At 34.9% G+C, this 22,702-nt stretch overlaps 1 protein-coding gene across 1 annotated transcript in view; it reads left to right on the top strand.

Annotated features, from left to right (window-relative positions):
- Positions 1–22,702, top strand: part of LOC129224942 (heart- and neural crest derivatives-expressed protein 2-like) — a 48,406-nt gene that overhangs the window by 10,850 nt on the left and 14,854 nt on the right. Inside the window, exon 2 of the mRNA XM_054859489.1 lies at positions 19,834–19,861. Coding sequence (XP_054715464.1) covers positions 19,834–19,861 — 28 coding nt within the window. The remainder of the gene's footprint in view (positions 1–19,833; positions 19,862–22,702) is intronic.

Here is a 22,702-nt window from a genome sequence, read left to right as displayed (position 1 = left end):
GTCGCATTTTTCAAATATTCTCTTTAAAATATGCTTCTTAGAACTCTCTAGAAGAGTTATATACAAAACAATTGCACTTTAACTGCAAAACCTAATTTTTAGGGATTTTTTCATATAAGGCATTTTTGTAATTCTGCGTCCGACACCAAATTGGCTGAAAGTTTGTATTGTGTAAAACTGAGTAGAGATTTTTACAAAATATTTCGTCTGCAAATAAAGATTTTATATGCAATTAAAAATAATCATTTAAATTAAATTTCAAAAAACTAGTTATGCTTAAATAATTGGTCCGAAAAATTTCTACGTCCGACACCAATATTTTCCTAGCTGAAACTAGGTTTATAAGTTTACGAAAATTCCTGGTTAAATTAAATAATTTACACATTCTATGCATGCCTTATTATGTATTTATATTTATATTTTACATAACATAAATTTAAAGAACATATACACAATATTTTGACTCGGGAAAATATCTGAAGATAAGAAATGAGTCTCATATGTTTATCAATAGCGATTAACGTAGGAATGTATAAAATTATGAATATTTAAGAAGCATTAGCGATCTCAGTTCAAAAATAACACTACTCCCTTTCCCAGTTTTCACTTAAAAACTCTCAGGTATTTTTGGTGAACTCACAACAACCCCTGTTTGTGCCTCAAAATGCTCAGTTTCGTTTTCAACAATTTGTAACCAACATCCAAATTTCTTATTATTTGTTAATTAGTTAGAGTTTTTTTCATTAAAATTCTATAAATCAATCTTCATTTCTTTTCACCCTCGAGATTGAGTTTTTTGTTGTTTACATAGAGATTGTAAAAATAAAAAAAATAAAAAGAAAGAAAAAAAAACTTGACAAAATGCGTCTAATCTCTCTTGTTCTCGTTATAGTATTTTCCTTATTTTATGAGTGAAGACTTAAAATACAAATTTCCTGGAATGGTATACAGATATTGTTACTCTAGGGATGTCCATCTCCCCAAAAGCAATGGGATCCCCCCTCCCCCCCCCAAATCCCTTAAGAACACCCAGAAGAATAATATTTTGGCAGAAAAAAAAAGAAATGTCTTGAAAAACATTCCCTGTAAACAAGTTCTCTGCCATGACTTGGGCCGTGACCCCCTCCCCCTCCCTACATTCTTTTTGCATAAAATTTTTAGTTTCAAATTATTTCAATTTTAACAAAATTATTTGATTTTTCACAAAAAATGGAGCCCCGGGAAAAATTCTGCACAGACCCCTGTTATGCATATTTTCCCCCTTTTTATGCTTTAAAATACCATAGTATATAATTCTATAAACAAATTAAGAGTTAAACAGCTTTTTAAGATGTTTATTTCATGTCTAACTTTGTCTGCTTTGCACATTCTACGTCCGACACCAACTATTCTACGTCCGACACCAAGGGGGAAAAAAATTTGTGCTATTTATCCGTGAATTAATTTGGAGAAAAAGGAAAAATTATTCATATTTCAGCTTTACTTTTAAACATTCAAGTAGTCAAAAAATCTGAAAACAGTTCATTCAGCTGAAACTTTGGTTTTTTCAACGTAAGTCAATTTTCAGTTCCCCTTTCATCTACGTCCGACACCATGAGGTTTTTTATTTTTAATATTTATAGTTTGAATTTTTTTCAGAAATTCTATAAGTTTTTATATTGTTAATACACATATAAGTATTGAGAAAAAAAAATTGGCTCAGTTCATCCATTTTAACCTTTATTGGTAAATTTTGTGCAAATTCTACGTCCGACACTGTGGAATTGCCCGTATGTATAAAATATCCCAAAAGAAATTTGCAAATCTTTTTTCTCCCATTACAGATTTATAAAATTCAACAAAAAATTGGCCGTTTTCAGGAAATCAGGAATGAAACTCTTTTTCAAATGGATAGTTTCAAAAGTGTTTAACCTATTTTGACCCTTTTTATAGCATTTTATTTAGACATTTTTTGAAAATCAAGTTGCTTTATTATTACAGTTTCTTTTCGATTTTATTTCTATTTTTTCTCTCTCTCTTTTTTTTCCATGTGGGGGAAAAATTGTATTTTTAACTATTTTATGGCTTTTCCCTCATGAAAAAAGTTAATAAATGAAAATGAGATACCTATTCGTATCATACTTTATTCTAATCCTGAAATGTATATAGCCTTAGAAATTAAATTTAAAAACTTTAAATTTTTATAAGTAGTTGCGATTATTGAAGTGAGATTACTCAAAAGTCCATTTTTTTTTAAAATCTCTAATAAAACTACAGGCTTACATGAACCTCTTTCAATGTTTCAATAGAAGGTATCTATCAAATAATGTGTTTTTGCGTGAGATATTTTTGAGTGAGTTTCTCGCCTTAATGTAAAATCAAATTTGTATTTTTATGATTTTTTTTTCAACTTAAACATTTTAATTTAATTTGTTTGTTGTTATATTTTTTTCTTTTTTAAAATGTTTTATAGAAAAGCTAACGTACAATAGCTGCTTTTTATTGTATAAAAAGCTTTCGTATTTTACTTTTTGCCTATCCAGATTCAAAATTGTGTGTTGGGAGAAATGTTTTTTTTTTCCTATTCTGTTCTTCTATTTGTCTCTCTTAAAATTGTACGCCTAAGTATTCGACAAAATATTTGAACTTAAACATACTATCGAACTACTAATACAAGAATACTATCGAACTTAATGTATTTAACAAGAAGTTTGAGCGCAATTGTTATCTGCTGAAAAATAATTTGAGAAAATGAGTGATACAGGGTGTCCGAAAAATCCTTGACACATTTAAAAAATTCATAGAAAACCAACAAATTGTCGTATGAATTTGCGGTTTGCACCATAATACTTCACAGGTTCAAAAGTTTTTATGACATCGGGAAAAAAAAGCGAAAAAAGAAGAAAAAAGGCATTTCGCAGCCAGGGTGTCAGTATTATGTTATGCTTGTAATTCTTCGTTTAGTTACTTTTAAATCGTTTTTGTTGACATGGGGAAACGCAAAAAGGAATGAAAATTAATAAACGAAGAATTACAAGCATAGCATTTACTGACATCCTGGCTGCGAAATGCCTTTTTTCTTCTTTTTTTCCCCTTTTCATCCCCCCCCCCCCGATGTCATAAGAACTCTTGAACCTGTGAAGTATTATGGTGCAAACCGCAAATTCATGTGACAATTTGTTGGTTTTCCATGAATTTTTTAAATGTGTCAAGGATTTTTCGGGCACTCTGTATATATCATCAAGAAGGTTTTCTTCTTCCTTCAAATGAGTCACATTTCGTTCTTAGAAACTAGTTTTAAATGCTAAAAAGACATGTTTGAAATAATTAGCAAGCTTGGCTGAAAGAATATTGATCTGATGTTAGAAAATCGATGTTATTACACGGGAAAGTATAGGCTTTTTTAAGTTCAAAACGAAACTTTTTGTTTTCTTATTAGTAGGTGGTACAAGTAATGAAACCAACTGGTTGTCAGGAGCTTTAAAGAATAATAATAAATAAATCAATGAACTTTATTATTTTCACTCTCGGAGACTCGTGCTCAAATCTCAGAAATTTTCTTCAATTGGACGAAAAGTTGACTGTGGGAATATTTTTCACGAAGCCATTTCGCCCAATTCCACGTAGTGCTTGGGTATGAGTCTCTGAGAGTGAAATATTAAAGTGTTTTATTTAGTTATTTTTTTAAAGCGCCCCTTGAATATTTTCTGTAGTATTGCCCACTCTAAAAAAAGGAAGGCACAGCTTATACTCCGCAGTGGTGCACACCCCCCCTAAGTTCAATGGCGCAAATTTCCCCCCAGAATTTTTCTCCTCCTTCTTTCTCTTTTTTATTTTTATTATTTCGCTCTGTTTTTTTTTAATTTATTTTTTTTATAAATATTTTTATTTATTTATTTACTTGTTCTTAATTGTTATTATTATAATTATTTCATTAGAAAAGTTCTGTGCTACGCCAATGACATACCACACGCAAACTGAATAAATAATTGAAATAAAATCTAAACAAAATAAAATAAATAATTTCAATAAAAAAGAAATCAATAAATAAATTTAAAAAATTCAAAAAATCCCCTCCTCCCCTGTGGATACCCCTAATACTCCGTTGTTATTATGATTCAGTTTCATTTCACATGATTTCGTTTCTTCTTTTTTTTTTCCGGCTCGATGTAGAAGCAGCATTTCGAGCTCATTTATTTTTCGCAGGCCTCAGACATCTTACAGTTTCCGTTACAAGCTCCAAAGTATTTTCTTAAGACAGGGTGGCGACAGATCAGGGAAATCAGGGAGATCAGGGAAAAGTCAGGGAACTTTATTAATCAGGGAAAAGTCAGGGAACTTTATTAATCAGGGAAAAGTCAGGGAAATATCAGGGAAATTTGAAAAAATAACAAAATATCAGGGAAAATTGATTTTATGAAGAAAAAAAATTTTTTTTTTTGCTTTACGAAATTAAGTACCCTAATTCCCTACGTATTTTCCGCCAATTATCTGTTTAAAAAAAAGTAAAATTAATGAGGTGCGATTAAACGCTGCCGCATATTTGTGCATCTTTTTTACTCAACGTCAAAGTATTGAATCTTACTTATTAACCACAAGATGAACTTCCTAAGATTGCTTCTGTGTCTGTTAGGTTGTTAATTTTACCTAGCTTGAAATGCCCTTTTACGCTTCCAATGCTATGTAAAATAAACAACCATACAGGAAAAGAGGAAGCCTTCATTAATGTCTTAGCTCCTTTGCCTTTATTCCGTTGTCTCGAAGTAATTAGCATACTGTAATCACGATTTCAAGAAGAAATCTTTGATTTTCGAATTAATACTAGAAAAGCTTAAAAGTTATTACTGCCTCGCGTTTTAAATTTAATCGCTAAAATTGAACTTTCAATAAAAAAAACTTTTGTTTTTGCCGTTATACTATTTGTTGTCACCGCAGATTATAAAGGTTTTCTTTTCTTCAGACTTAAGTGATTCTTTTATTTTATTACAAGTTGTATTCTTCTTTTATATATTTTAAATTATCTTCTTTTTCTTTTCTCTCATTTTCAAGTTCTTTCTTACGAAAGGAATCTAAGATTTTTTTTTCGTTAGATACTGAAATCATTTGAAATAGAGTTAACTTGTGCACTTAAGTAAATATCTTTATTTTTTTATTGTTAAAATACTGTATTTATTCATTAAAACCTATGTTCTTGATTAGAGAAAAGCTCCCCATGAATGGATGTCAAATGGTTTCATCTGTTTTGCATAAATATCTCAATTAGTTATATAAGAATAACTACATTACTTCTATTATTTCACTATTACTTGTTATTCTTGCAACAATTATTATACTGTTTGAAAACTTAGTTCAAAATAATTTCAATTGCTTTTTAGTTCTACCATAAATACACATATGTTTTTAAGAGTAATTTTAATAGTTTCTTAAAATTCTTATGCTAAGTGGTTTCTGAAAGGAAAGTATTTTTTTTTTTAATTTTCTATAATCTTTCCATGTAGAAAAATTGAATATGCTGTTTTGTAGGCTTTTTTTCCCTAACCATTTTATTAAAAAAAGTAGCATCTTTTTAAAATATATCTTTAGTTCAACAACTTTACACAACTTAAAACGTTTAAAATACTGCATTTTATACAAACATACAATGGATTTCAAGTAGAGCAAAGAAAGAAAACCATTATCATTGGTAACGTAAATCAGGGAAATTTGGTGAACTTAATCAGGGAAATCAGGGAAAAGTCAGGGAACTTTTTTTCACAGTTCCTGTCGCCACCCTGTAAGACAAAACCCTTTAAAACTCCATGAATCTTTCCTCGTTCTGCCTCACTATTTTCGTGACGGGCGCGGGCGTCAAGAGCTGCGAGCAACAGGCGGTAGCTTCACCAAGTCCGATGACCCTTTCGCTACCCCCCTCTCGATTTTTTCTTGTATTCATTTTGCGATTTTTCTTTCTCAAATGTCTTGCTTTCGGCCTTTTTTCCCCCTTTGTAATCTATGATATTTTTTTTTTCGTTTTCATTTTATTTCTTTAATGCTTTGTTTGCACTGTTCTACGATTGTTAAACAAGAAGGAAAAAAAAGCAAAGAAATCAGTATTAAGTTCTGAAGTGGTTATAAAAATCTCAAGTTATAATATTGAGTTGAAAGCGGAGTAATAAAATGAAAGTCAAACAATTAGAAACGAGCTGATGTGTGCATCACATGACTTCCTTTTACGCCAATTTAATGATAATAGTAGTGCCTTGGAGTAAGCAAAGAAACACTTAAAATATTTTTGCCCCAATTTTGTTGCGAACTGAAGCAAAAAATGTTTTATACAGATTAATTTTCCATATTGGACATTTTAATGTGATTCAACGGTTAACTCTCTAAATATCGCCAATAGTGGCCAAAATAAAACAGAATTAAAAAAAAAAAAAAAAAAAAAAATTGCCGAATTTCTTGTCGCTATAAATCGTCGAAAAAACTTGGCGACCAAAAGCTTGGCGATATGTCATCAAGTGTTTGTCAAATTATGACACCACTTGAGTTTGCATTGATATTAACAATGATTTCTCCCAGAAAAGGTGTAAAAGACCCCCTCAGGAACATCCAAATGCAACCAAAAGGAGAGGTGCACAACTAGATCCCACTAGGAGTCTACGTACCAAATTTCAACTTTCTAGGACATACAGTGAAACCTGTGTAAGTTGATCACTTGCGGTGCACTACTTTAGTGGTCCACTTAAACAGGTGGTCAACTTACAGAGGTTGATTTATATCATAAGAGCTTGCTTGAAAAAAGCGATCAACTTAGATAGGTGGTTAACTTACAAGGGTGGTCATGGTCAACTTCACAGGTTTTACTGTACCGTTTTTGAGTTATGCGAGATACATACGCACATACAGACGTCACGACAGTTGTAATTAATTCAGGGATCGACAAAATAGATATTTCGGGTGTCTGTACGTTCTTAGACATATATCCACGTGTGGTCGGGTTCAAAAAAAATCTCAACAAGTTGTTTTTAGGGAGAGGGAACTCCTGAATGACCCTGATGAGCGTAATAAACTTTTTTGTTATTTCAACTCATCGGGACATTGCCAATACACACGAGTAAACTAAATTGAGAGTTAACTCAGTTCTGTTTTAACAGCGTTGTGGTGCAGCTGCTCGAATACATTCGGCTTATTAGAAGAAAAGTTGATTCAACTAAGTTGCTCCGTAGGGAAAAAACGAAACAAGCTAGTCGACAAAAGCTAACAGGCAACTTTTTCGGAAATACTAACCGCCTCGTGTGTAGAAAGCCATAGTCATTTTAAATATGACTAAAAGTTACACAAATGCAATGAAATTTTATTTAGAATCATAAACTACTGGAGTGAAACAAAAAATCTTCCCCCTTTTTTGTCATTTTAAGAAATCGACATTTTTCTATTCATGTAATAAAATAATTTATTGACGAATAATCTTCAATAAATGCACGATGAGGACGCAACCGTCTGAGCTGTATTGTAGTTTTAATAATTAGTTAGTCAAAAAAAAAAAAAAAAAAAAAAAAAAAAAATCTGCACGATTCCTTTACATCCAATATACCCCCCCCCCCCCACAATTGTCTCTTAATTCGGTGGAAAGGGGTTACTTAGGGTTTCTATATATTGTACTGTATACATATAAAAAAGAGGTTAAATGAAAATGCAACATAGTATGTGTGAAATTAGAATTTCTTACTAAGCGAAAAGGTTAAAGGTAAAAGCAACACCATACGAAATTCAAGGCTCTGATTGCGTTTCTATGGCAGAGTTGAATCAAGAAAGCGAACGACCTTTCATAATGCCACCCAGCAATGACAGTAACCCTAGCTGCTCTAACACTAATTCTTTAATCCCGCTGGCGCGGGTGACAGAAATTCGATGCCCTAAACGTAAAAAGAAAGCCGAATGAATAAAGAAATCCGCTGAATGCTTTCTTTCTAGGCGCTTCTTTTTAAAAAATCGTGTAAGAAAAGAAATCGCCTTAATTTTTGGGAATGTTCAAAAAAAAAAAAAAAAATGTATTCATGAGGCTTCGTTCTTCTATAGGAATAGAAACACATGTTATGAGTTTTACAGTGCTTAATAAACTTCCTTTTAACCGTTCTAATAGGTGATTGGAGCCTTTCAGAGAGGGGGGGGGTGTCAGACCAGTCATTACGATTATTTTTCCATGTGTGAGGGGGGGGGGTGGACAAAGGGTGCATACTGCATGCTCAATGCAAAGTTTATTGGAGAACACTGAAAATCCGGCTACTTTTAGTGAAAACATTAGTTTTCAAAGCCAGGCCCTCTGATCACCTAAATGACGGTCCTGGGACAGGGAGGGGGGGGGATCACCTTCAGGTTAGGGGAACTCCCACAAGAAAAAGGCAAAAAGAAACCAATTTACAGTAAATTTATGGTATTTTTACAGTAACAAACTTCTACTCCACCCCTCCCCCCAAATAGAGAAACTCTTGGCTAAATTTTAGTCCAAAGCAAGAGTTTAACTTCAGAAACTCAGAGCAAATACATTGCTACAATCAGTGATATCAAAAGCTTTAATTTGTAAGAAGCAAGCTCAATTTTATTTATTTTTTAAAGCACTCTTCCAAGAACCGGAAACGTAGCATTTATATTTATTTGTAAAACTGCTGGTGTGCAAGACTCGACCCATTCGGGGCAACAGAAATAAATAAACCCTTTCCGGTAAAGAAAGATGAGTTAATATTCAGGGAAGGAAATGCAATGTGTCTTGTCATCGGGTTAGTGCGATGTTTTGATTACGTATCTGATGGCGGTAATGTGGTACGTTATTCCTGGCCGAATTTACATAACATAGAACGGAAGTTGTTCAAGAGATAATCGAGCTGCGTTAAGGATTGTGGTTTTCCTTGAAACTAGTGTTCATAGATTTGTTCGACGTTAATGCGGCATAGGTGAGAATGGAAATTTTCAACAGTGGAGGGTTTAACACTTAAAATACATTAAGCTTTATCGTTGAGTATGAAAATTTGCGATGTTTTCGATGAGAAAAAAAATGAGAGCAATACTACCGAGGGAAGGTAAAGCGCAGTATCTACAGAAATGAGGTTTTGAGTTATTTGAAGAAATGTGTTTTAGATTCCTTACTAACAATAGGAAATTGTTGAAATGTAACGTTTTTATGTTCTTTATTTTCGACGGAATCCGAATAAGCGAGCTTGTACAACAAAGACAAAGTAAAATAGATGACGAAAATTCAGGAAAAAAAAGAAAAAAACAAAAAGAAATTGCAGAAACTGTGCTAAACTTTCTAGGACGAAAGGTAATTCAGATAGTCGAAAACCCCAGGGGCGGATTGGCCCACTTTCACGTTCTGGGATACCCTTGCGCCCTCGAACCTTTATTCTGTTTTTTATAATTTGTTTAATTATCTTTTCACCCTCAAACCTGTGGGGCTTATTTATTAGTTTTTTTGCTCCCTCGAACTCCCTTTAGTATGCGCCACTTATTTATTTATTTATTTTATTTTATTTTTGCCTTCGAGCAAAAGCGCCTTTTTTTATTTTATTATTTTTTTAACGCCCTTAGTGAGTCAAGGTTGCCGCCCTCTTGCGGGGACCCAGTCCGCCCCTGAATATGGGTAACAAGCTAAGAAAATCAGCAGAAAAATATTCTTACCGTTCATTACGTAAAAATAAAAATAAATAAAAATAATTGTTTAACTATAAATTACATATAATTGTTTATGAGTCATTAAACATTATAAAATTAATTTTTCACATATTTTAACGAAGAAGTCTTCTTCGTTAAAAAAAAATGTGAATTTCACTGTTTCAAAGACGTTTGAATGAAGCTGTAACGCAAACGCTTTATCATTCTTTGATCAAAACGAGCTGATGTGTGCATCACATGACTTCCTTTTACTCCAATGTAATGAAAATAGTGCCTCGAAGTAAGCAAAGAAACCCTTTAAATCAGACGATTAACTTAGACGATTTTTAACGATGGGGAATAGTGGAGATGCTCTCTAATTTTTCGAAAATGAAAATAATACAGTCGAGTCCCGACTTACGCGAGGGATGCGTTCCAAGACTCCTCGCGTAAGTTGGAATTTCGCGTTATGAAGAAATATATGTATACATTTTTTTACAAGCATACCAAATTCTTTCAGACACTTATAAACACCCCTCAAACTGCTTTAAAGCATTCCTCAACTATGCACGAAAGTTTCTTACGTAAAGAACGGACTTTTTACTGTATTTAAAAATAAAAACTTTTATTCAACATGAATAAAACATGAAAAAAATTTGTTTAATGTTCAAACATATCGTGAATCTTAGTTTTTTTTTTTTTTTTTGTAAATCATAAAAACTTTTTCTTTCTTCCCGTCTTCACAAACTTTAGATGAAGGTACCCCTAAGGTGCCATTATATTTCATAAACTTTAATATTTAGAATGAAAAAATAAAGAAATGAGATGCTGAGTGGTTATTTGATGCACTAACAACGCGATGCGCTGCGACTATGGGGTGGGAATTTTCGCTGTCAGTGATGCTTAAAGGGATATGATAACATTCAACGAAATCAGTATTTAGTAGCCAATAACGAAGCCGATACTTCCTTCCAAAAAAATTCGTGTTGTGGACGAAAAATTCGCATTGGCTCTAAAATTCGTTACACGTGAAAAATTCGCTTTAGCCATTTCGCGTAAGTCGAATCGCGTTGTAGCGGGAGTCGACTGTATGTCCTAAATAAGTTTAGTTGTAGGCTATCTTTATTACAGTTAAGAGAAGAAAAGGGGTTCGGGTCACCTATCCTCCGGAAAAAAATTTTAATTTGAGATTCTAAAAATGCAATTATAGGCCATACATGTATATTTAGCCTCCCCTTCCCCGGATTTTTTTTTTGGAATTTAAGTTCCAAAAACAAAATTTTAGACGAGTTTTAATTGAGGGGGGAGAGAGGATTTCGGGTACTCCATAAGGAAATGTTTTTAAATTTATTCCAAAAAAAAAAAAAAAAAAAATAGTAGGCTATCTTTTATGAGAAGTGAATATGTTCGGAGACTCTCATTCCGAATTTTTTTGAAAATTTTAGTCCTAAAAACGAAATTTTATATGACCTTTAATTATGTGAAAGGGAACAGCAGGTACTTTTTTCGAAATTAAAATGCTTAAAGCCCATTTCTTGGCTTTTTTTCTTTTTTTTGAAGTTAAAGGATGGGGTTCAGGTCTCTTCCTCGGAATAATTCAGAAATTATGTCCTAAAAACACAACTACTGCACGTCTTTCAGGATACGGATTGGGGTTTAGAGAATCTCTCGCACGAAAATTAAGTGAAATTGAAGTTCCAAAAACGATTTTGGGTGATGTTAGAGGGAGTGAATTTGGAACTCTTTTCGTGGAAATTAGTAGAGATTGAAGTCCTTAAACCATGGCTTTCCAAACTGTGATCCGCGGACCCCTTGGGGTCCGCCGAGCTTTAGCAGAGGGTCCGCAGCAAACTTCGGAAAAAAACATGTATCAGAAACGTTGAATGATATTGAAATAATGCTTTTGCATTTGAAAGCCAGAATTTTCACCTTCGAAGCATTAAGTTGCCTTTTGAGCACTTCTTACAGACATCTCAAAGAGAGGTAGGTGACTTTGTAAATTTTACAATGCTGGAATTTTAATCTGAAAGATTTTAATCCTTAGTCGTAAACAGTTTTATATGATAGGGGACTAAAAAAACAATACCAGAACTACGTTCCGACACCAAATCACCCCGGATTTTGAATTACAATGCTGTAAGATCACTTCGTCACCACACCGCAAATTCCCAGTACACTTCGGAACACTTTAATTCAGGAAAAGTGCTCGTATGCCATGAATGTATACTAAAATATGTTCAGAATGTGCTGCATTAAAAAGAAAATTTAGTTAAATGTGCTCCGAATCTGTTCTGAATTCGTCCCGCTCAGGAAATTTGGTAAATTTAAGCTTGGGAACACATTTGAGAACGAATTGGGGGAACATTTAAGAGCAGATTAGGTACACATTTGGGTTAAGTTCTGAAGTCATCGCTTTCTTTCGCAAAAATATAATTTCAACAGCTTTGTTTAACTACCAATCAATAGAATCTCTCCATGATACTACAGGCATTTTGCTGCAAAGAATCGCTGTCGGTTGGTGTCAAGAATGCCGGTAAAAGAGATTGCCGGAAAAGATGCCGTGCATTGCTCAGTGGCGATTGAGAGCTGCCTCACGAAATTTCTGTAAAATTCACAGCAAAAAATACTGGTATAATCAAAGGAGTGCTTTACAAAGGCTGTAAAAAGTGTCCATAAAAGTGTTACGAAATGTTTCTTTTTTAAAAAAGAGACATGTGTCAAGTGTCAGTGTTCCAAAAATGTTTTCAAATACATTCCCATAAGTGTTAAAAAATAATGCTAAACCAAGTAAGTGTTCTCAGTTAAATTTTAAGAAGGCTGTTCCAAAAAGTGTGCTTCAAAGTGTTCTAAATAGGGGCAGCTCAAAAAGTGTTCACAAAACGTGTTCAGAAAGTTTCAAAACATTTGTAGTGCGAAACTAAATACTGAAGCCGTCAAGATTCTGAACCTGGTATTCAACTAAAGCAGTCAAAAATTCAACTGAATATAGTAAATTTGTATTATAGCTAACTAAAATAACGTCACTTTTCCCATGAATTCGATGTTCAATTTTGAATTTTAATTACTTTGTTACCAACTGAATTCTGCCTCATCAATTTTATTTTTATACTCGAGAATTTTTAAATGAAGTTAAACATTGTAAACCACTTACCAACTCCTTTTTTTTTAATAGTGATTTTCCCCTCTAATTGGTAACTATTAATTTCATTTAATTTAAGTTCAACTGACTGCAAACTAGAAGTACCTATACTTACACTCTAATGACAGGGGTTCGTGAAAAGGGTCCGCTGGCTATAAAGTTTGGGAAGCCCTGCCTTAAAACCAAATCTTAAGATAATCTTTGAGGACGTTAGGGGTTAGGTTCTTTAGAATGAGAGGGGGGGGGGGTGGAGTTGCTGCTGCCCCATTGCCCTTCTCCTGGATTCGCCATTGTGCTCAAAGATTGATGCTACTCTAAAATGGTGCTATTTTTCGCCTATGTATTTCGATTTTCCAACTATGCAATAATATGATAGGGAAAATCTCGCAACCCCCTAAGAAATGATTCGCGACCCCTCCACAGGTTGGGAACCCCTGCTTTAAATATTTTCACCCCAAGTTTGTTGCGAACCGAAGCAAAGAAAACGTTTTATACAGGTAAATTTCCCAATATTGGACATTTTAATGTGATTCAATGGTTAACTCTCTAATAATGGCCAAATTAAAACCAAATATTTAAAAAAAAAAGAACACCAAATCTGTTGCCAAATTGGCGACAAAATACTTGGAGATATATCGCCAAGTGTCTGCCAAATTATAACATAACTAGAGTTAACATTGAAATTAACAATGATTTCCCCCCAAAAAGGAGTAAAAGATCCCCTTTGGATAATCCGAATGCAACCAAAGAGGTGCACAACTAGACCCCACTAGGAGTCTACCTACCAAATTTTAACTTTCTAAGACATACCGTTTTTGAGTTATGCGAGATACATACGCACATACATACGGACGCCACGAGAAAATTGTTGTAATTAATTTGGAGATCGTTAAAATGGTTACTTCGGGTGTCTATACGTTCTTTGGCATATACCCACGTGTGGTCGGGTTGAAAGAAAAACTCAATATTCATTCGCGGGCGAGCAAAATGGAAATTAAGGCCGATTTTTGAGTGAAACTTTGTTCGCGAATACAATACTTCCTTTTTTGTAAAAGGAAGTAGAAAGCGAATGTTTAGAGTACATTTTTGAACCTGCTCGCTATCCCAACTTAAAATTAATTGCGTGAGTGTAAAATTTTCAAAAAGGCTAAAAATTTGATCCGGATAAACGAGGGCCGGAAAAGCGAGGTTCTACTGTATTAAATTTTAAACAATAAGATTGTTTTTTTTTTCTTTGATGCAGGTATTAAGATTCTAATGCCCGAGTTTTATTAACATAGGGGAAAAAAAAGTAATTTTCTGGTTAATGTGCCTTTTTTTGGGGGGGGGGAGGGCAGGGGGGTCAGAGTTGATACTCTACTTCGCTATTATTGGATACCTGACTGACTGGTGGAGTGTAAACAAGTTGGACTTCTTTGGGGACTTCTGCCATAGAACGTGAATTTTGCGCGCTCGTCTTTTGTACACCTGGTGATGCAGGGGACCAATGGGAACGCTTGAAATAGACCAATAATAGAAACTGCCGCTGCAAAGGTGCACGCCCTCAATCTCGGTGAGAACAGTTGCAAATGTCATATCTTCGGAGAATGGATTCCGAACTGTTGAACGGGCCTAATGACAACCTCTGAGTCCCGCTTTATTTTTCTTACATGTTTGTGTTTTTTTTTTCCTATTCTTTCTTTTTCAAATGAAGTCAAAAAATAACGATCTATTACTGAAGTGAATCGAATGAAAATGCCAGATCCCCTCCCTTCCACCTTACGTTACCAACACTTGCCTGAAATTCCGATTTTTGACGGTAGTTTTGAAAATTTGCTCTCAGAGACCCTCTCTTTGTTAAGTTACCGTAATTTTTTGCAAACTCTGTACAGTAAATGCACATTTAACAAAATAAAAACGCAAGTTAGTAGTATTTTTTGTTTCGTTCTTGTCATGATAATTTGAATTTGGTATGATTGTAAAGTTAAAAAAATATATATAATTGAAAAAGTTAACATTTGATCCGAATTAATGCGAGCCGGATAAACGAGGTTCTACTGTCGTTTTTTATCCTTCCCGCCGAAAAAATAATTTCGAAAAAAGTTCCCTTCCCAAAACCCATAGTCTGGATCCGCCACTGGGCGTAACCGCGAAGGAATACGGCTTATTTTATGAAGCCTTACAAATCCGAATCAAAGGAGTAGGGATTTTACCATTCTGCAAATTTGGAATGCTGCATTTGGCTGGCGGAAGGAAAATAAAAGAAAAAATATTAATTTGAATTCAAATTATGTTTTTCGCAATCACGAGCTGCGACAGGACCCTACTCATTGGAGTTATTGTTTCTAGAAACGGCTCCTGTCAGTTATTGTTTCTAGAAACTGCTGCTGTCCCCCCAAGTCAGCCTCTCCTCCTGGGTGGTTACGTGTGCATAGTTGTGTGTGTGTAGGCTTGTGTGTGTGCGTAGACCTGTGTGTATGCACGTAGGCGTGTGTGAGTGTATGTGTGTGAAGTCGTGTGTGTGTAAGCGTGCGTGTCTGTAGGACATGGACGCCTCCGATCAGGAGAAGCGGATAATTCAGGAACGGAGGAGCCGCGCATGCAGAGGTCGGTGGGCGGTGGTGCTGGTGTGCCTGGTCCAAGCTGAAAAAGGAATCAAACGCCAAGAACGGTCAAGTGAGGATAATAAGCAATCGTGATTGCTCAAAAAATGTTACCCTTCATTAAAAAAAAAAAGATTAATTTTCTGTTGTCTCTCTTCCATTCCTCTGTTCACGTGACAAGCGTACATTTATTTATATTTCTTCCATTCGGGTCGCTTCAGGATCGCCGCTTTGGTTCAACACAGTGGCGCATGGAGGGGAGGGGGGGGGGTATAAACAATCCCCGGTTTTAATTTAAATGCGTATTCTAACACAGTAGTTTAAACATATGAAAGGATTGATTTGATCAAGAAACCCCCTCCAGAAGGTCTTTTTGATCAAAAAACCAACTCCAGAAGGTATGTTCGAGCAAAAAACTCTCCAGAAGGTATTGTTTTTAAACAAAGCCCTCCATCAGAAGGTATTTTTGATCAAAATATGTTGTTCTGACTGCGCTAGTGGTTCACCACATTAGCTCACATCATTGTAGTCCATAGCAGGCGCGGATTCATAAAATTCTCATATTAAGAATATTTTTTAGAAGCTAAATTTTTCGGTCCTACCGATCATGCCGAAATGAAAACCACAATTACCCAAAATTGGCAATTGCGCCAAAATCTCAAGTATCAAAATATATCTCCCATCACTGAGAGCCTGATTAACTTCAAATGCTTTTGTTGAACAAATGTGCAACAAATTTGTGTAACAGTGCCCAGTATTAATTTATCGTATTACAAACTATAGCATTTGATCTTTTTCGGCATTTTTTTAGAATTTTAAACGTAGACTATGAAATAGAAATTCATTGCGACACTTCTAAATGATTACCTTTTAACGGTTTCATTGGATTTTTTAAATTCATTTTTCACTCGCTACCTGTAGTCGGATTGTTTTCAAAGTTAGTACGCGACCTCATACTTTGTGAAAATTCATTATTCCCATAATAAGATTAATTATCAAACCGCTAATAATTACTTTATTCTAATAAGCAAACGTTTCATATAAATCCTATAATATGTGAGTAAGAAAATACTCACACCCAGTGGCTCACACAAGGAGAGGGTCCGGGGGGTTTGGACCCCTCCCATCGCCCTTCAGTTTTTTTTTTTTTTTGAAAGACTATAATCATATTTATGCAGTTAATATATTAATTGAGATCTACTAATATTCAGTGCAGTATTTATTTGCTTAGTATAAAGCTTATTTTTCTTTTAAATGCTTCGTTCAGTTAGTCAAGTGCATGCGGGGCAAAGTGAAATAGTTAATTTCATTTACCAATCTTTATAGAATCACATACCTATTCATTTGTAAATTACATCATTTACATTCGTTCATTTAATAATTCCCTTATTTATGTACTCATTCACAATTTTATTAACTGATTTATATTTCTCATTTATTACCGTATTTATTTATGTACTAGTTTATTGTTTCTTTTCATTTTCATTTATTCATGCATTCTTTCATTTACCCATTCATTTGATCAAAAATATCTTTAACGATCGAATAGAAAATATTTCATTAGAAAAATATTTTTTCCACTATGCCCCATGTATAAAAAAAACCTTGAAAAATTTTCACACTTTTTTTGGAAGATACAAATAAACTGCCAATATATATATATATATATATATATATATATATATATATATATATATATATATATATATATATATATATATATATATATATATATGTTTGAATGCAAGTTATATTAATTTTTTTTTGAGCAATCACGATTGCTTATTGCTTTCATTTAACTGTTTTTTTGGCGTCCTATCATTTTATTTTCCCACCGCCACCCTCCGCACCATCACCGTCGACCGGCTCCTCACGATGCTGCTCCTATAGCGAAAGCCGTCTCTAGGTTGCATCCATGTCCTACACACACGCGCATACATACACAACTACACACACATACGCACACACACACAAACACATACACACAAACACGCATACATACAGACGCCTACACATACACAAAAACATACACACATACACACAACTACCCACACATTCATGCCTGCACACACACACAAACACATATGCCTACACACACATACACATACCTCGCCCCCACGCACACAAACACTCATACACACAACTACCCACACACTTATGCCAGCACACAGACACAAACACACATGCCTACACATACATACACATACCCCCTACACACAAACAAACATACCCCCCACGCACAAACACACACGTCTACATACACACACTCGTGATTGCGAAAAACATAATTTGAATTCAAGATGTCAAAATTCAAATTAATTTTTCTTTTTTCTTTATATACCTTCATTTTTCAGAATAAATTTCCAAATTGTTCATTTAAAAAAAAGTAAGTTGTCTAAGCTATTTCACTGCCTCACATTCCCCTTCTTTTTAGAAGATTGGATCCTATACGTCTATCTCAAACAAAAATGTCGGAAGGGTCGTTCTCCTTTCCGTGGAGGCTATGTTCCCAACTCTCCTAAAATGCTAGGAGGCAATGACTCAATTACGCGCCATCTTTAGCGAACCGATTATTTTGATCCTCCGCACTGATTTATGTTGGCATGCCTCTCAAAGTGATTTAGTGGCCCAAATGAAGGGTGGAAAATTACGCACTCAAATTCCATCCCGAACGCCGTTTTTTCTTCTTTCTTTTTTTTAAAGTGGCGTTCCATCCAGCCTCTTGAGACGTGTGACCCTCCTCCTCCCACATACTTTCTCTCTCTCTCTTTCCCGTAGAGAAATCGTTCCTAGCAGGTTGATAACTGCTTGCAGACGAGACGGAGTTCCTTTCTTATCTGAAGACTTGCGCTTTTTAACGAGGAGTCTTTCTATAGCCCCGAACCTAGGGCAAAGATATCGATACTAATGTGGACTACGATATGTTGGAAAACGGCGCTGGTCCCGATTTTTTTTCTCCTGAGGGGAGATAAAAATAGCGTTTTTTTCTCAGAAGAAAACAGTAAGGTTGTAAGGTTTGATAGAATCTTTGCCAACTTGATGTTTTAGTTTGTGACGCTTCAAACTTTCAGACGGTTAGAAATTTTGCAAAGTTTCAAAAGTTCCAAACCCAAAATTTTATGCTTGCTTAAGTTCAGCTTTGAAGTTGATTCGAAAACTTTATAGCACTTAACTCTAGAATTACATGTTTTTTACCACGAGCAACATTTCTCTCAACCAAACTGGTGCCAGAACAGAGTATCAGCTTTAAAAAATGCCTTTGTGATGATGTCAGTTAAAACGAAAACAAAAAGTTTAAAAGGCACAAAATTTGCAAGAAAAGTTGCACACACGTGTACCAGGGTTTTTTTTTTTTTTTTAAAGGAATCCCTTTGACAATGTAAAAAAGAAATGAACTTGTGCAGGGGAGGCAAAGTCATTTAACAAAAACTCAGAGTTGCAAACGAAAAATCGTTTTCAACTAAATGCTTTCTGATAAACCCTGGATTCCGGTGCTGGATCTTCGATTTTTCAGACTCGGGGCAAAAACTTGAGGCTGCCGCCCTTACCAATCTTGTTTTAGGTTCCTATATCGAGTTTCAACGAAAAAAAAAACAGAAATAAGTTAAATTTTGCACCCCCAAGAAGTCGCCGTATGTGAAGCAATGGCCACGACTCACTCCCCCCTATCCGGCACTGTAGCATTCTGACTACTCAAAAGTTTTTTTTTTATAAGAATCCGTTACCTGAATTAAAGGTTTGGGAGGTTCCCCCTCTCTTGCTGCGCCCCTAATTATTAGTCTTGGGCATGACTTTCAAAATTTTCAGAGCAAGCACTGCTTGTGCATTAGCGCTTGTTTTGAAACGAAGCTCAAACGTAACACCAGGTTGCCAGATTAAAGAATAGTAAATACGGGACAGGCTTCTAGGAGTGAAAGGGGGGGGAGGATCTTTTTGAGGTGAGAGTAATTACTGGATATGGTGTATTTTTTAAGGGGTGCTTTCCGACGTAAAACAGCTCTTCGTGATAAATCTGAAAAATTCAATCGTAACAAAACCTTAAACCTTGCAAAATGTCGCCGATCAAAGTATAAAAATCGTTTTCATTGCGATTAAACGATGCATCAGCAGAGATATATTTCTAACATTAGTCTATGAGCAAAGAGGAAGCAATCATTCAGCTTCTCATTGTTCTTCCAAAACAAAAACCAAATTTCAACGAAAATAATTTTTGCCTTTGCTGCCACATGATTTTTTTATTGCTCTTTATTTCACAATTTTTTGTTTTACTTTATTTTTTCCCCTTAAAAAAGTCTCGTTTTGTAAAATATGTATTGTTATTAGCCAGAATACGGGACTTTAGCCGTCCCGTATGGAAGTTCCCCGGGACGCGGGACAATTTTTCAAAATACGGGACTGTCCCTTGAAATCCGGGACGTCTGGCAGCCCTGCGTAACACCCACGGGTGTGCACAGGGGGGAGGGGGAGGGGAGAAGGGACACCTGTTGGCCCGGGCCCGACCCGGAGGTGGGGACCAATATATTAAAAACTAGAAGTGAAATTAAACAACGTGGAGGACGGCCCGGAAAAGTCATTTGTGACGGGCCCCAAAATTTCTGTGTACGCCCCTGGTAACACCCACTTGTTACAAAGGGAGTAAAGAGTCAAGTTCCACTTAAAGAACAGAATCTTTGGTAAGGCAGGTGGTCATAGGACAAGCCATAGGCAGGAACGTGCACAGAAATTTTGGGGCCCGTCATAAATGACTTTTACGGGTCCCCTCCATATTATTTACCCCTCTATTTCACGCCTAGTTTTAAAAATATTGGGACCACTCCAGGCTCGTGTCCGGGCCAAAAGGTGTCCCTTCTCCCCTCCCTCTGTACACGCTCTTGGCCATAGGACAAGTGAATTGCTCAGCTTGCCGTTGTTTTCAACCACTGAATCTCGAATATTTTTTTGTGCGTATACGAAATACACAAATATTCGAGTTTGCCTTTTCTCACACATACGCTGATGCTAAAAATGATCTCATATACATCTTTAACTTCTCTTTGCTTTACTAAATTCATTTATCAGTTAACTGTTCTTATATTACGAGCTGGATAAATACTTCTTTAAAAGAATCTGTATTTTGATCAAAAAATAATTAATAAAGCGATGAAGTTCACTATTCAGAACTTTCTTATTCATAGGGTCTGGTACGAGAAGCAATCTTAAGACTTATATTGCTGAAAGTCCGGAAGCCCTGACACGAAGGCTTCTTGTGAAAACAAAACCTTATAAGTGGCCTCATTCCAAACCTAAGTTTCTTTCTTTTCTGTGACATTGCTTTTTTTTCCGACGGAATAGTACGTAATTGGGCCAAAAGTTTCTTTGTTTTAAAGATTCACCATTTATCGGGACTCTATACAGAAGTTAGGAAGTTTTCGATGCTTTTCATTTATATTATTATTTAATACTCTTTATTAAACAAGTACATAAAAAAAGTTCCATTCCGAAATTGTGTCATTCTGTCACTATTCTAAAAAAAAGATCTTTAAGGCACTAGGCTATCACTCGGTGTATATAAATTAATACATTTCTTATACAGACAATTAAAAAGTTAAATTATCTCTATACAAGCGTAAAAATTAAATAAACAAATAAAAATTAAGGAAATAAGTTTTAAAAAAATCCCTTAGCGCCTTTTTCCGTTGAATTCAAAATGTTTTAAAAAAGTTAAACAAAATAAAGTGAAATTCTTTTTAAATGTCATCAAAATTTTAAGGGTACTGTTAAAAAGTTAGAAAATATATGTATGCCATTCAAAGTTTGGTGAGGTTCTCCCTTTTTGATAAAAGTTTAAATAAAGATTGATACTCAGCTAAATTTTTCATTCCACCAAAACAAAAAAAGGACAAAAATAACAATTTTTTAAAACACAGATTTCAGTCATAAATACTGAGTGTACTAATATTATGACAAGGCGAACTTCAAATGTATTTTGAACGAGAAAAAGTTGGTGGTACAATGCTGACGGAAGCACTTGTGTGAGGTTTAGTTGCTTCGGGTAAAATTCCAACCTCGTTATCTCAAATAATGCAGGCGATGTGCTTAAAAATTATCAAAATGTGGCATAAATTTGACGTTGGCGCATTGGCACGTGACCCTGGGATGCCCACTTCCTAATAGCAAGGGCGCACCCTACCCCCTAAATATCGCGAAGACCCCTCAAAATGAGAAAAATACCCATAAAATCACCCCCCCCCCTGAAAATTTCAATGGCGCAGTCTGCGCCATGATCCCTCCTAGGTGGGCATTCCTGCACGTGACGATAGTATTACATAAATCGTAAAACCTTGCTGCTGTTTTTCTGAGATGTGCCACTCAGGGGTGCCCACTAGGGGGGATTATGGTGCAAGTTGCGCATCAAAATGTTTGGGGGGATTTTTAAAATTGCTTTTTATTTATTTATTTTTAATTTGAATTAGTATTTATTTTATTTTATTCTGTTTATTTTTTATTTCATTTATTTAGTTTGTGTGTGTGTGTCTCATTGACGTAACACAGAAATTTTCTAATAAAATAATAATAATAATTAAAAATAATTAAATACATAAGTAAATAAAAAATACTTAAAAGAATAAATAAAAAAAATATTAAAAAGAAAAAAAAATTAAAAATTATTTTTAAAAATAAATAAATAAAATAAAAAGCTAAAAACAAAAAAAGGGGGGAGAGTTGAGGAAAATTTTGAAGGAGAATTTGAGCCATTGAATTTGGGGGAGGGGGATGGACACGCCTGGTGCCACTATCGACGTCGTTGAGTGATATGTTTAAAAGAAGTCACCCCCCCCCCCTGCAATTTGTTAGTTTTAAAATGTTAACATTCACATACAAAGAAACAAAAAGCTTCCTTTTTATGAACATAGTTTCAGTATAATCACTTAATTTTCTTTCATCAAAAGATCTGTCATCTTTCCCTCACACTTGGAGTTGCCCCCTTACTAATTAGCTTCAAGAATGATACTCTGTGGAATGAAGAGCTTGTATTACACACAGGGGCGGATTCAGCTTCTAACTCTGAAGGGGGTCATTATCGGAGAGGGAGGGATCAAAGTGCAATTTTTGCTAAAGTAGGGGGTCTGGGGCGATTTAAAAAAAAATAGGTCCCTTAAATACAACTTTAGGCAATATTTGGTCGCTTTGGGGGGGGGGGGGGGTTCATGAACCCATGACCCCCTCTTTTTTGGATCCGCGCCTGATTACACGTTGATTCATGTTGAACAAGAAATCGTAGACGAAATTTAAAGATGTTTTGAGCAATAGGACAGCTAGATATTATCGCTATGTTGGCTTCTCTTTTCTTTCCTGCGTTTTTTTTCTTCTGAAAAAAAAAAAAAAAAAAAAAAAA

The sequence above is a fragment of the Uloborus diversus genome, chromosome 6 (genome assembly GCF_026930045.1).
Source record: "Uloborus diversus isolate 005 chromosome 6, Udiv.v.3.1, whole genome shotgun sequence".
Classification (NCBI taxonomy): domain Eukaryota; kingdom Metazoa; phylum Arthropoda; class Arachnida; order Araneae; family Uloboridae; genus Uloborus; species Uloborus diversus.
The sequence above is the reverse complement of the archived record's forward strand: the minus strand, read 5'-3'. Positions and strand labels throughout refer to the sequence as shown.